We start from the raw sequence: 14,680 nt of genomic DNA, 5'->3' as shown, positions 1-14,680 counted from the left end.
CGAGCTGGTCCAGCCGGCGCAGGTAGAGGTGAGCAGGCTCGCCAGGAAGGGAGCCTGGGATGGGCCAGGGTCTCGCCAGCAGGGGCCTGGGGGCATCAGGGTTCACCCTGTGCTTTCTGGGATCCCTCTGTTGCGGCTGCACCTGCCCCCCCCGCCACAGGGGCGCTGTTGGCCCAAATGACTTTCCTCCCTGGTTTTTGGACCTTATGATGGGAGAGGACCTTGGCCTGGAGCCCTGACTCCTCTGGCCAGACTCCATCTCTTGTGAAAAGTTCTCTGTAACTCGAGAGGAGACTTCCCACTTGTGGGCTCAGTTTCCTCATCTGTAAACCAAGGCGGTTGGACCCGACGGTACGTCTGTTAATTCATTTCCTTGTTCATTCGTTCACTCACTGAATGAAATCCAGCTCCAGACTAAGCAGTGGGGCGCTGTCTCTGCGGTCAGGACTTGAACAGGGGGACAGAGAGAGTTTGAGGGAAGAAGGACACATTTCAAACCTGCTGGCCATGTTTCTGTGTAGCCCGGGGTTGGTCAACCTAATTATTCCCATGGAACAAAGACGCACCTGCCCACCCATCCCGCTTCTTTGGCTTTCTGGAGCACCAGGGTGCCTGCGGTTCTGCCAGGACATGGTGTGCCTCCTGCTGTGCCTCCAGCCTGGGGAGGTGTCTGGTGGGCCTGCCTTTCCACTGGCCCACAGCTCTCGCTGAGCCACTGGCCGTGCAGCACCAGAAACGCCCAGCAGCTCGGGATGGCAACATCCCACATGCGGGGTCGGATTCTTCTTCCCAAGCATTGATTGGGCATCTGCAGGTGCCAGGTGCAGGGTTAGGGCTCTGAGATGGGTATGAATGAAGCTTCCAAGGCCAGGGGCCCGGTCTGCTTTGCCTGGGCTGTGTTTTCAGCACCCAGGACCGTGCTCAGAGCCCCTGGATGCTCAGGAAACACCGTGAATGAATAAATGAGCGAGAGTCTCTAGTTCATCTGTGAAGAACAGACTTGCGGTTGCCAAAGGGAGGGGGAGGGGGCAGGACGGCCTCAGAGTCTGGGGTTAGTAGATGCAAAGGATTGCATGTGCAGCGGATAAGCCGTGAGGTCCTGCTGTGCAGCACAGGGAACTCTGTCCATCACTTGTGGTGGAGCGTGACGGAGGGTAACGCGAGGAGAAGAATGGGTGTACGTCTATATGTGACTGAGTCACTTTGCTGTACTGCAGAAATTAACAGAACACTGTAAGTCAACTATAATGGAGAAAATAAAAATCATAAAATAAAATTTAAAACAAGAATGAGTGAGTGAATGAATGGAAGACTAAGACCCGGTCCCTGCCCGCAAGGATTTCCGGTGAAGAGGAGGAGCCAGAGAAGCCGGTGACCAGGGGACAGTGCCATGCATGCACTGATGCCCAGGGCCCAGGTCTCAGCCCCTCCCTCGATCCCTCTCCCCTCCCCCCTTCCCTTTCCTCCCCTTCCTTCCTCTCCCCCTATTTCCCTTCCTCTGCTCTCTCCTTGCACTCCCCTAGTTGCTTCCCCTTTGAGGCTCCCACCAGATTTGGCCTCCAGCTGGGTTCTGTGCATCGACCCTGTTCCTGTGTGTGTGTCCCTGACAAGGGACCCCCCAAGGGCTGGTCCCATCCCTAACTTATTTCCTTGGCCCCAGTACATGGCACAAGGAATGTCAGCTCTATCAAAGATATGTCTGGTGAAGGAGGCAGCCAGGGAGGGCTTCCTGGAGGAGAGGGTACATAATGTGGCATTTCACTTACCAGCAGCTGGGGCTGCCAGCAGCATTTCAGGCCGTGCAAGGCTTTCTGGAGCTTGAAAATGGAATATTTCTGAGCCAGCTGCAGTCGCCCATCGTGTTAGATTTATCGGTGGTGAATATTTACCTAGCCTGGATGCACAAATTAATTAGGTTCTGGTCCTGCTGCTAAGGCATCAACTATGGATTGGCCTCTGGTCTGAAATAGTGTCTCCTCTTGAAATATGCTGGCAGAACCAGTCTCTGCGGTGAAGCCGGTAGAGGCCAGGACCTCAGCATGCTGCCTCCTGTCCTCCCTCCCAGGACAGCGATGCCAGCCTTCACAGGAGGGAAACTGAGGCTCAGAGAGTCGTGTCACTGGCAGGAAGGACCAGGACCCTGGAGTTGCCCAGACGATGACCAGCCCTCTTCCCCCAGCAGGGCCACGGGCTGGGCTGGTGTGAATCCTGAAGTTGCTGGGAGACCTGGAACATTCCATGCGGTGACTGCGACTCAGTTTTCTCATCCATAAAGTGGGAGCCATGCTACGTCCTAGGCCAGGTGCAGGCACAGCTGGGTGGTCCCAGGGAGGTCCTGGCCCTGGCAGCCCCCCACATCTCCAGGGGCCGGGATCTCTGCAAAGCCACTGCCCGGGTGCTCTGGGCTCCTGCGAGCATCATGTGTGCCCTGGTGCTGGGGCTCCTTGCGGGGGGCTGGGCCAGGGTAGCCTCAGCCAGAGGCACAGGCTGGCCCTGGTCTCCGGGGCTCTGCGTCCTCTGCCAGGCTGCTTAGCCTTTCTGTGCCTCAGGGTAGGTGCCAGGGGGTCCACAGCCCTCTCCTGCCAAGTCGTTGCACCTTAAATGACATTTGACATGGAGACCTTATAACACCTGGCACTCAGCGTGATCTCCGGGGGCCGCCTGACAAAGTACCACTTCCGGGGGGTGGGGGGCTGGAGACATCAGGACTGCATTCCCTCTGGAGACCAGAAGTCCACGGTCAAGGTGTTGACAGGGCGTTGTGTCCTCCGAAGGTTCTAGAAGAGCATGTCTCCTTGCCAGCAGTCCCTGGCTTACAGCTGTGTCACCGCCGCCACCACATCCTTCCCTGTGTCCCCACGTGGCTTTCTTAAAAGGGTTTAGGGCTTCTAATCCATATGACCTTGCCTGGGCTCGTTACGTCTGTAAAGACCCTGCTTCCACATGGGGTCAAGCACTGAGGTCCGGGTGGGCCTGACTTTGTGGGGGGCGGGGGGGGAGGCACGACTCAGCCATGTCGGTTGTGGGAGGCCTGGGGGGACGGTCTCCTGGCCCCAGGCTGGGAGGGGCCTCTGCTGGGCTCCCTCGCCCCCTCCTCCTTGTGGGGTTGCTCCCGGGACCCCTCTGTCCACACACCGCTCAGGCCGGGAGTGTGTGCTGTGCTGGATCCAGTGAGGAACACCCCCAGCCCCGCGCCTAGAGGCTCGTGTTGAGATGGGACAGCTCTCGGCCAGGTGGCATGGAAAGGCAGGACCAAGCACTGTGAGTCAGAGAGGTGGGGTGTCAGATCTCGAGCCTTCCAAGGGTGGGGTTACCCTTGAGCTGAGTTTTGAGGGTTGAAGAGAATGGAAAGCCATCCCACTGGACAGAGCAGCATGTGCAAAGGCATGGGGGTTAGCGACAGTGTGGTGTGGTGTGGGGACCAGGTGTCCACTGCGGGTGGGTGGCTTTGGACAGTGAGGCCAGTGGGCTGGTGGGCCTGGGTCTGGAGGCTGTGGGCTGGAGGCCGGGCTGAGGATCTGGATCCCATCTGAAACGGCTTGGAAGAACTGCTGCGTCGTGTGGCTGGGGGGCCAGAGGTCCAGCCCAGTGACAGGAGGACTGGGACAGGCAGACGCAGCACAAGCTGGGTCCCCGGCATCTGAATCACTCTGCTGGCATGTCCTGGGGCCTCTCCCCAGCCCCTCTGCCCTCAGGCCGGCCTCCTATGAATCTGTATTTCTCTTAAAATTTTTTTTATTTTAATTGTTATTTCTCCAGAACAATTTTTTTTCTACTGTACAGCATGGTGACCCAGTTACCCATGCATGTGCACATTCTATTTTCTCTCATTATGCTCCATCCTAAGTGACTAGGTAGAGTTCCCAGGGCTACACAGCAGGATCTCCTTGCTAATCCGTTCCAAAGGCAATAGTTTGCATCTATTAACCCCAAGCTCCCAATCCCTCCCAGTCCCTCCCCCTCCCCCTTGGCAACCACAAGTCTATTCTCCAAGCCCATGATTTTCTTTTATGTGGGAAGGTTCATTTGTGCCATATATTAGATTCCTGATATAAGTGATATCATATGGTATTTGTCCTTCTCTTTATGACTTACTTTACTCAGTATGAGAGTCTCTAGTTCCATCCATGTTGCTGCAAATGGCATTGTTTCATTCTTTTTCATGGCTGAGTAGTATTCCACTGTGTATATATACCACATCTTCCTGATCCAATCATCTGTCGATGGACATTTGGGTTGATTCCATGTCTTGGCTGTTGTGAACAGTGCTGCATCCGTATCTCTCCTATCTGCTCTCTGCACCCAGGTGCTCACATGGGACTCATGCTCATCAGTGGCCTTGGACAGATGGACGGGTGTGTGCTTCCGATAAACCATCCCAGGAACGCGGCCGAGTGCATGCAGAGTGGGGAAGTCAGACGGGGTGTCTGAGACACGGGAGGGTGAAAGGCCAGGCTCCCTGATGGGCGCCTGGCGGGACGAGTGAAGGCACAGTTTGCCGGGTGTGGTCATCATGTTTAGGCCTCAGCTCTCACCCATGTGCTCAGTTACTGCTCTACAGCTGAGCATCTGATCCGGAATTGCTTTCTGTGAAGTGACACCCTTTCAGCAGAGGAGGGGGAGGCCCAGGGAGCAGGCTAGGAGTGGAGAAGGGTCCTCTCCAGCCAGTTTCCCTAAGATGCAGGAAAGGGATGGCCCTCCTGGCAGACCTGCCTGAAGCCCAGCATCCAAGGGTCCCTGGTGCTCTAGGGCTGGGCTCCCACTCGGTCATCACAGCAGCTCTGCTGGATGAACCCCATGATGATGAAAGGAGGCAGATGGAAGGCAGGCGTGGTTGACCCCGCGGGTGCACCCGAGACAACTGGGCTGCCACCCCACCAGCCCCACCATCCAAGCCCAGGGCAGCTGAGCACCAGCTGGTCTGCGATTAGGCAGCCCTGATGGGTCTGTGGCGACCCCACTCGTTGCAGTGGGCAGCACGCCTTTCCTGGAAGCCATAGCCGTGGGTGTGTTGGCTCCATTAGCAGAATTTGGAATCAAGTGAATGATTCCAGTTTTATGTTGCCGTTACCAGATGCTTCAAAAAAGAAAATCCATTAATTACAATGATGGTTTAATCATTTTCATCTAATTTATGGAAGGCAGCTATGCTCATCACTATATACCACCAACCCACACGCTCATCTGATTTATGGAATGGAAGTAAAGCCTTTGAAGGTCTTCCTGTTGCTGGTGGAACAAGGTTACTTTGGTGAAACTGGTGTTGTGGTCCAAACCATGTCCTTTGAACAGACTCACGGACATGGAGAACTCATTTGTGGGGACCAGTGGGGTGAGGGAAGGGGGAGGGGAGTAAGAGAGACAAACTGCTATGCATAAAATAAATAAGCTACAAGGATGTATCATACAACACGGGAATAGAGCCGTTGTTTTACAATAACTATAAATGGACTATAATCTTTAAAAACTGCGAGTCACTCTATTGTACCCCTGAAACTTATATACTATTGCACCTCAACTATATGTCAGTAAAAAAATAAAGAAAAAAATACTCTTTGTAAATTAAATGCAGAAATGGGCGAGGCTCCTGGTGGTGCTTTGAAAGACGGTGTGATGATCTCTAACCAGGCTAGCGGTCGCTCTCAAAATTTGTAACGGTTATGCATGTGCCCAGAATGACTTGAAATAAGAAAACTTGGTGATGGAACTAAGGTTAAATTCTCAACAACCTACAGTTTCATATTTTTTGGGCATGGCAGGACGTACTTTCTCCTTTTCTCATCATCCGTCGGATTTGAGAACTGTTTGCGCCTTTGCTCAAATACTTGGTAAGTCAACTCAGGTGTCCTATTTAACAGTACCTGACTTTTTAATAAACAGTCCTCCAGATATTGGATGCCACTGTATAAATTCGGTTCAGAATCTCTCGTGGAGCCGTTTCATGGATGGAAGCCGCCCAGTGTCGTTAGGAATAGTTCTCACAAATTGGGATTATCGTGAAGAAAGCTAGCAAGCAGGAAGACAGTGAGACGTATCCTTCCAGAAGCCAGGGGGAGTTGGACGTGACATAAGGTGAAGCTTGGTGTACAGTTTTTCTTTTGAGAGTCTGACTTAAACCTCGGCCTGTCTTGACACGCAGGGAGAATCTTGACACTCCTGTTTGTTTGGATACATTGGTGATGTGATCAGGAGTGGACTTAACGGTGAAATCTGGGACTGGGGCATTAGAGCCTCTACAGTCAGTAAAAAATTCAAAAAAATCGTGAATAGAGATGATGTATCTGACACGTTTGGTGGTGAGAAAATACGCACTGTTACACGGTAGCTTGAGTGGAGGCAGAAGCGGTATCCGTGACAAGGTTGTGCCAGAGTCTCTCCACATTTCAATGCCAAAATATTAGCACTGCAAACACTCCCCGTGTCACAGCATTTACTCTGTGCTCACCATGTACTTTGGTTCCTGGAGAGAGAATATTTTTAAATTAAAAATGTGGCCTATTGAGAAGAGTCAAGTGGAATGTTAACAATTTAAAAATGCAATTTGAAGAACATTACATGCAATTTTAGGAAACATTTAAAGTGATATAATCATGTTAAAAATACATTCTTCTGAAAAATACTGCTGACCCAGTGCTGATGCACAGAGGAAGGAAAATGATTAAAGGAAGCAAGCGTGTACCAGGAATAATTTTATTTGGGGAAAGATATTCGGTATCTTGTTATAACCTATAATGGGAAAGAGTCTGAAAAAGAACATATAAATGTATATACATATATACACATGTAATATGCATATATATACAACGGAATCACTTTGCTATACACTTGAAACAAACACATTATAAACCAACTATTCTTCAATTTTAGAAAAGAATGATTTTATTTTCATTTTTAATGTTTAGATAAGATACAGAATTTTAGCTCCTAATATACTTAGAGATATCTATTTTTCTATTGACTCCCTAAATTTCTTCTCTTCTCTTTTCTTTTTTTTGTCTTTTTGTCTTTTTCTAGGGCTGCACTCGTGGCATATGGAGGTTCCCAGGCTAGGGGTCTAATCAGAGCTGTAGCTGCCAGTCTACACCACAGTCACAGCTATGCCGGATCCGAGCCACCTCTGTGACCTACAGCACAGCTCATGGCAATGCTGGATCCTTAACCCACTGAGCGAGGCCAGGGAGTAAACCTGCATCCTCATGGATGCTAGTTGGGTTCATTAATCATTGCGGCATGACGGGAACAACTCTTTGTTGTTTTTAAATTAAATATTGAGTAAAATCAAAATCATGTGTATCCAGGGACTACGGAGTCCCCGAACAAACACGTCACTGACACCCCGGCAGAAAGCACTACCTTAGGGAATTAAATATGACCCTTGTAGATGCAGGCTCTTCCTGCTGTATGCAATGAGGTCCTGCTGTACGGCACAGGGAACTCTCTCCCATCTCTCAGGATAAATCGTGATGGAAGGTAATAGGAGAAAAACGATGTGTGTATATGTAGGACTGGGTCACTTTGCTGTGCAGCAAAAACTGGCACAACATTGTAAATCAATTATACTGTAATACAAAAATTTTATTTTTTTAATTTTTTTTGTCTTTCTTTTTGTTGTTGTTGTTGTTGCTATTTCTTGGGCCGCTCCCGCGGCATATGGAGGTTCCCAGGCTAGGGGTTGAATCGGAGCTGTAGCCACCGGCCTACGCCAGAGCCACAGCAACGCCGGATCCGAGCCGCGTCTGCGACCGACACCACAGCTCACGGCAACGCCGGATCGTTAACCCACTGAGCAAGGGCAGGGACCGAACCCGCAACCTCATGGTTCCTAGTCGGATTCGTTAACCACTGCGCCACGATGGGAACTCCCCAAAAATTTTAAAATTGGGACCTTTGCAGCCCCTGGGTTGGCTCCACGCATGCTGCCCATCCCCCCAGTTCAGAAGGAAGCACCGCGGTAAGTTTTGTGTGTATCATTCTCGCCTAAGGCTCACAGCGTGTATCCATCTTCCAGCCTCACTGGTTTTGCGTGTCTCGGGCTGTACAGAAGGGGAATTCAAAGGCATGCAGTGGCGTCTAATGTTCCACCCCCGAGAGCCCGGCCAGCTGGTTCCTCGGTTCTGCCTCCTGAACGGGATCCACTGAGGACACTTTGACTGATGCTCGGTCTGTTTCCCTTGGTCTCCGCTCGGGCGCTGGGCGTTCTGTCCCGTGTGGGAAAGTTCCTGCAGCGCATCCCCCAGGCGTAGGGCTGAGAGCCTGAGTGTGTGTGTCTTCCGCTTCCAGGTGATGCCACCCTGCTCCCCGAGGGCTTGTCCCACGTCCTACTCAACACTCGGGGTCCTCAGGTCCCTTCTTGGCAGCTCCGCGGGAGTGAGAACATGTGGTTGTTTTAAAATGTGTTCTCACACGTGTAGGAAGAAGCTGACACGTAGTCTCGGATGTTGATTGCGTCCTCCGAGGAGCCTCTAAAGCAGGCGCTGCTCCCAGCGGCCGGAGAAGCCCTGGTCATTGAACGGGTGTCTGTCACTAAGGGCTTCCTTCTGCTCCCTCCGCACCCACCTCTACCCCTGAAAGTGGCGTCCACCAAATGGGCCATTGCCCGGGCGCCGTGCCCTCCCACACCCCCACCCCCAGGACGTCGCCCCGTGGTTTGCTCTTCCAGATCATTCTCCCAGAACGCCTCCCTCCCATCCCTCCAGTCTCAGTGCAGGGGCTGCCTCCTCCAGGAAGCCTTCCTGCTCTGCCTCCTTGGCTCTTCTCCCTGGGCTGAGCCCGTGTCTCGGTCAGCTAGGGCTGCACCAACAAAAGGCCACAGGCAGGAACTTAAACAACAGACTTTAGTTTCTCGAAATTCTGGAGATGAGACGTCTCAGACCAAGTCAAGCCCCAGCCAATTCTATTCCTGGGGACGTTTCTCTTCCCGGCTTGTATATGGTCCGCTTCTCAGTGTCTTCACGGGGCCCTTCCTCTGGGTGGGTGTGCACCCCCCCACCCCCACACACACACACCCGCCTCCCACCCCCACCCCCCCACACACATTCCCCCCCACATCCCCACACACATCCCCACACAGTCCCACCGCCCTCAGCCCCCCAAACACACCCACATGGGGCCTTCTGGTGTCTCTTTTTACAAGGACTCCCATCCTATCAGATCAGCGCCCCCCCTTACAACCTCATTTAACTTTAATCACTTCCTTGGGGGGCCCGTCTCCTAATCAGCCGCCCCCGCGGCTTAGGGCTTCAACATCTGGATTTGGGTCCACAGCTGTCAGCTCCCTGTGTCACAGCTGACTGCCCACCTGCCCGCTGCCCCCGGCCCTGCCCTGAGCTCACTGGGGGCAGGGCCCCATCGGCCTCCTTCCCGGTGCCCCACTGTCCAGGGAACGGTTCTGCCCCATTTCCATGTGACTTTGCAGCTTTGCCAAGGCGGGCTCTGAGCACCGGCATTTTGGGGCAGTGGGCTTGGCTCAGCAATGTGACCGACAGGACGTGAACTCGGGCCAGCGGCCTCCTGCAGCAGGGGCTCCTCAGCCAGGGGACTGGCCGAGCTGCTGGAATGGGTGCCCAACACCCCCTCTCTGGTTCCTGGGTCCCCACAGACCCTGGGCATCCACGTGCAGCTCTTCTTTGCTTCACCAGCCCTTCCAGGCTCCCCTCCGGCTTCCGGCGTGGGCTGCCCTACTGGGCACCATGAGAACAGACCCCACGTCCACGTGGTTCACAGTTGTGTCCTGATGTCCCTGGGGCCAGGAACACAGGAGGTGCTGAGCAACACGCGCTGCGAGATTGAGAGGCTTCTGGGTCCTGGCGACGCAGAGACGGGTGAGGCGGGCTCCGTGTGCCCCCCTTCCCTGGAGCAGCCCCTCGCAGACCAACCGGTCCTAGCAGAGGGGGTGACCTTGACAGACCTTGGAGGATGCCACCAGCTAGCGGTGGGGGCGGCGAGCCCGAGGGAGGGGGCCCTCTGGGAGGAGGAGCAGGGCCGGGCGGTGGCTGCACAGAATGTTCTTTCTGTTCATCCTGCCCTTTTCCTGGGCAACCACGGAGGGTCACTGAGCTTCCCACAAGGCGCCTCAAAGGTCAGGTGTACCTCGAGAACCCCTCCCTGCCTGTGCCCCCCCCCCAGGAGGCCTCTTGCCACACGCAGGGCCACGTGCCAGCGCCAGGCACCTGTTTGGTCGCCAGCCTGTGAAACAGCTCGCTTTGCCCTGGCTGCCCGCACATCCATCCCCTCGAGGACAGGCTCCGTTTGCACCACAAATGGAAACAAACCTTCGGAGCGGGCGTGGGGGGCCCCGGAAGACGTGTCCTCGCTGACTCCAGGGTTTCCTTTGTTTGGGGCCGTCCCTGGAGGCAGGGACGCAGCTTGGGGGGGCAGTCCCTGGGGCACCTTTGGCCCGGTTCCTCCACAGACGGCGTGAGCAGGCGAGCCTGGCACCTCTGGGGCCCTCTCCACTGCTGGGCCCCCGGCCCCCCAGGCCCCTGGAAGGTTCCCAGGGCCCGCCTCCCGCACTCCTCGGCTCGCCTCCCTTCCTCCAGCTCCGAAGCCAGCAGTGAGAACGTCTTTGGACTCTTGTGCTGTCACATCTCGATCGGACGGTAGCCAGGAGAGGTTTTCCGGTTTTAAGAACTCGCGGGACGTGGTTGCACCCTTGAATAGCCCAGGCTGCTCTCCCCGCGGGGGCCCGGATCCCCAGCTTCGGAGTCCCTTTCACGTGTAAAGCCCCACATGCACAGGTTTGAGGGACGAAGGTGTGGACGTCTTTGGGGACCAGGATTCAGCCTTGTGTAGCCATGGTTAGAAATATTTGGAAGCTACTAGACGGGTGACCGTGAAAGTCTTCTCAAGCCCAGAACTTCTGTGACTAGAACGGAAATGAACCAGCCAGCAGGCGCTGCCGTTCGTTTCCGCTCCGTTTCTCATCCGTGCAGCCACTCCAGGCAGCATGACGGCGCCATCACTTGGCCTCAGACCCGGGACTCACAGAGCCTCAGGCGCCTGCAAAGCCCTGGGCAGTCTCCTTGTTCCCGAATGAAGGCCGCCGGCCCGGAACTGAGAGAGCCCTGCTCCTGGCCCCCCAACAGGAGCCCGGCTTGGACTGGTGCCCAGCTGCCCCGACCCAGGCCAGGGTGAAGGCGGTGGGGTGGTGGAGTGTTCTAGAAGCAGGCTGGTCTGTGTCCAGCCTCTTATTACCTGGATGACCTTGGCCAGGTTCCTTCTCAGAGTCTCAGCTTCCCCGTCTCTAAAATGGGAGTAACGCGGATCTCGGCCCCTCGGATTCTGCGAGCTGACGTGTGTAAAGGAACAGAGGAACACAACCAAAAATCCGCGTTTCTGTGCCCGTTGGAATGGTCAGCCCCATTTCTTCATCCTTCCTGCTCCCACACCCTTGCCATGCCTGGTCACAGGTGTCCCCCTCACACCTTGACGTGAAACTAGCCCGGTGACGCGCCTTGGCCGGTAATGTAAGCTGCCAGCCTCAATGTCCCCTAAACGAGCTCAGGGTGGACAGCAGGAGCGAGGCCATCCGTGCACCTCCAGGGGTGTTGAGGGGTCGGCAGCTGCAGTGGCTCGTGATTCAGTCCGTGCGGAGGCAGAGGGCAGGTGCCAGCCCACGGCCCTGCCCCGCCCCCGCTTCTGCCTGTCCTCTTGGGCCTCTGCCATCGCCACTGGAGGGCCACATCCTGGCCAGCCTCCGGGGCTCCGCAGGAGGGTGTGGGGCAGAGGGTGGGGCTGCCTCGGCTCCTGCTGCTAGAACAGGACCCCCAGCCTGGGCTGCGCAGTCCCAGCCGACGTGCAGACACAGGAGCAAATGCAGCTAAGATCGACGGGGCCGCCCCAGCCCATCTGCAGGTGCCCGCGAAATCCATGGTCGTGGCTCCCACGCTGCTGAGTCTGGGGAGGGTTGTTTTATAACAGCAGCTGACCGCTACCTTCCCCTTCTTGAAACTGAGACGATATTACACTTTGTGTTACAGCATTTCAGAATCAGCTGCATCAAGAACCCCTCCTCCCACCACTGATGGGCACACAGGTGACGTGGCCGGCTCGCTGCTGGATTAGCCTTGGGGACCTTGGTGGCCGCGGCCCCCTCACCCCACACCCTCAGCCCACAGAGGGCTCCTGAAGTGTCTGCTAAGTTGGTGAACCACAGGCTTGAGCAACTAATTTTCACTTCTAATTTAATTATTGATTGATTCTGCTTTGATGGCAAAAAGGTCTCCGTGCAATGCAATTACTTCCTTGTACCGAAGCATTTTGATTGTCTAATGATTGTCTCCAGCGCGGGGCAACCATCCAGCCCACTTTTAATTAAACTAAACTGTTAGAGAGGAGCCAGCCGACTTCCCAACCCAGCCCACTTCAGCCACGCGCCGGGAGAGAGCGGACTGGCTCCCTGGGCACCTTGCATGGCCTCTCTGAGCTGTGAGAACATTCCAGAATTGAAATCCCAGGGAGAAAGCCAGTGTAGTCGCCCTGTCCCATCCCTTCCATGTTACCTTCACAAGTAGGGGGTTGTGGCCGAGCCCTCCCTGCTCCCCAAACTCACAGGTTGTCGTGTGCTGTGAAAGGCGGGGCCGAGGGCAGAAGGAGGACCCGAGGGAGGAGCAGGGGGTTGGTAAGAGCCCCATTTCTTGCTTTGTCCTTCAGCAACCCTGCCCCAAAGGGACAGCGGTCGCCCCCGGCACCACCCCCCGCTGGCATCTTCATTCACACACAGGCGACCGTGCAGGTCTGCAGCCCTCGCCCAAGCTCTCGGGGCAGGTGCGTTTCCATTTCAGATTTTTTCTTCCAGCTTTTCGAATAATCATCCAGCGTGGATTACGGGTGACTAACCTTGCCAGCGGGCCCAGGGCAGATGTCCCAGGATCAACTTTGTTATTTTAGCAGCACAACGGGACGCCTCAGATGAAGAGGGTAAGCAGGTTATAAGTGGTCTCAGGAGGATCCAGAGCCGCTTTTGTTGCCACATGAATTATGAAAAATCTTTGGGGTTGTAGAGCTCTTGGATTTGGGGATGAAATGAGACTTGTACCTAAGTCACAGGCTCCCATGAGTGTCAAATCAAACTCCCAGGGGGCAACGGGCACACACAGCGTGGGAGTTCTTAGCAAGTTTCCAGTAAACAGTCATTTCTGCTCATCGTTCCCTCTGGGTGCGCCAGCCCTGCCGGGGCTGCGGAGAGGGAGATGGCGGCAGGGACCACACCCTCCAGAGTCCTTGGACCCTGATGATGTGCGAGGCCACCCTAACCACCTGCCGGGAGGAGGGGTTTGCTTCAAGACACACAGCCACCCCTCACGAAGTCAACGTGAAAGGACAGGAATACAGGAGGACAGGTATGGCCTCATCGATAATTGCCAAATGCAAATGAAAACACAATGGGAGGAGCTCCCCTTGTGGCTCAGCGTGTTAAGAACCTGATGTTGTCTCGTGAAGATGGGGTTCTATCCCAGGCTTCTCTCAGTGGGTTAAGCATCCAGCGTGGCTGCAAGCTGCGGCGTAGGTCACAGAGGCGGCTCAGATCCGGTGTTGCCATGGCTGTGGTGTAGGAGTCGCAACTGCCACTCTGATTGGACATCTAGCCCGGGGAACTTCCACATGCTGCAGGCGCAGCCATAAAAAGAAAAAAAAATTTAAGAAACCACAATGAGATATTATTTTTCTGCTTTCAGGCTTGTCAAATTCTAAATATTGCTAACATCTGGGGCTGGTACAGCTGTGCAAAACAGTTTCCTTATAGCGTGGGTGAGACGGGAGGTTAATCCAATCAGCACTGCTTTTGTTTGGATGGATAATGTTTTCGTTTCCATCAGAACTCCGCACGCATTGGGCAGTCTCGACTCCACAGTCCCAGGCTGGGCTCTGCCCCACAGAAAGCAATGCAGAGCCCTGTGCAGGAAGGCAGTCCTTGCGGCGTGGTTTGGAATCCCAAAGCCCCAGACGTGACTGAGATATTTATTGACGGGGAATGGGAGCCCTTATGCAGGGGCATTCGTACTGTGGAATACTATGCAGACGGTAAAAGGAGTGAGGTAGATGGACACTGGAATGGAGGGACTCAGACCCTGGTCTTCTTGCCTGTGAAATGGGGTTTGGACCTCCCCTCCTTTAAGGGTCACTGTGGAGAGCAGATGAAAGGCTGCAAAGCATGTGACTCACACTGTCCCAGAGAAAATGCGCAAAGCATGGCTATTAGCTGGTTTCATCGCGGACTCTCAGGGGCTGGCTCACTGCCGTGTTGCATTTGCCCTGCGATCCTGAATCCTGGCTCCATGTCTGTCGGTCAGCTTAGGCTGAGTTCTGCTGCAGGGATGGGCACCCCCTCCATCTGTGCCCATCATGAGCGGCTCAGCTCTTCTCCCTGGGACCCTGGCTGAGTGCTCCCCCCGCCCCCCGGAACTTCTAGTGTCAAGCGGGAGGGAGAGAGAAAGAGAGAGCGAGCAATAGAGAGAGCGAGAGGGAGCACAGGACCCTGTGGAGGCTCTTAAGCCTCTTCAGGAGGACCGAAGCCAGTTTTTGTCAGATCTGCACTTTTTTTTTTGTTTGTTTTTTTGTTTTTTTAGGGCTGTGTGGCATACGGAGGCTCCCAGGCTAGGGGTCTCATAGGAGCTGCAGCTGCCGGCCTACACCACAGCCACAGCGACACCAGATCCGAGCCGCGTCTGTGACCTACACC

General features: G+C 54.8%; 1 protein-coding gene across 2 annotated transcripts in view; it reads left to right on the top strand.

Moving 5' to 3' along the window:
• Positions 1–13,645, top strand: part of TBC1D22A (TBC1 domain family member 22A) — a 319,360-nt gene extending 305,715 nt beyond the window's left edge. The window contains exon 13 of one of the 2 annotated variants that reach the window (XM_085025349.1): positions 11,979–13,645. In XM_085025349.1, coding sequence (XP_084881475.1) covers positions 11,979–12,023 — 45 coding nt within the window. In that variant the 3' untranslated portion in view covers positions 12,024–13,645. The remainder of the gene's footprint in view (positions 1–11,978) is intronic. The other variant, XM_085025350.1, reaches the window with a different exon arrangement.
• The last annotated feature ends 1,035 nt before the right edge of the window (positions 13,646–14,680 follow it).

This window comes from Sus scrofa, chromosome 5 (assembly GCF_054392235.1).
Source record: "Sus scrofa isolate SSC_HxYL_T2T_F1_AM1 chromosome 5, Sscrofa_HxYL_maternal_Yorkshire_Landrace_v2.0, whole genome shotgun sequence".
Lineage (NCBI taxonomy): Eukaryota > Metazoa > Chordata > Mammalia > Artiodactyla > Suidae > Sus > Sus scrofa.
The sequence above is the reverse complement of the archived record's forward strand: the minus strand, read 5'-3'. Positions and strand labels throughout refer to the sequence as shown.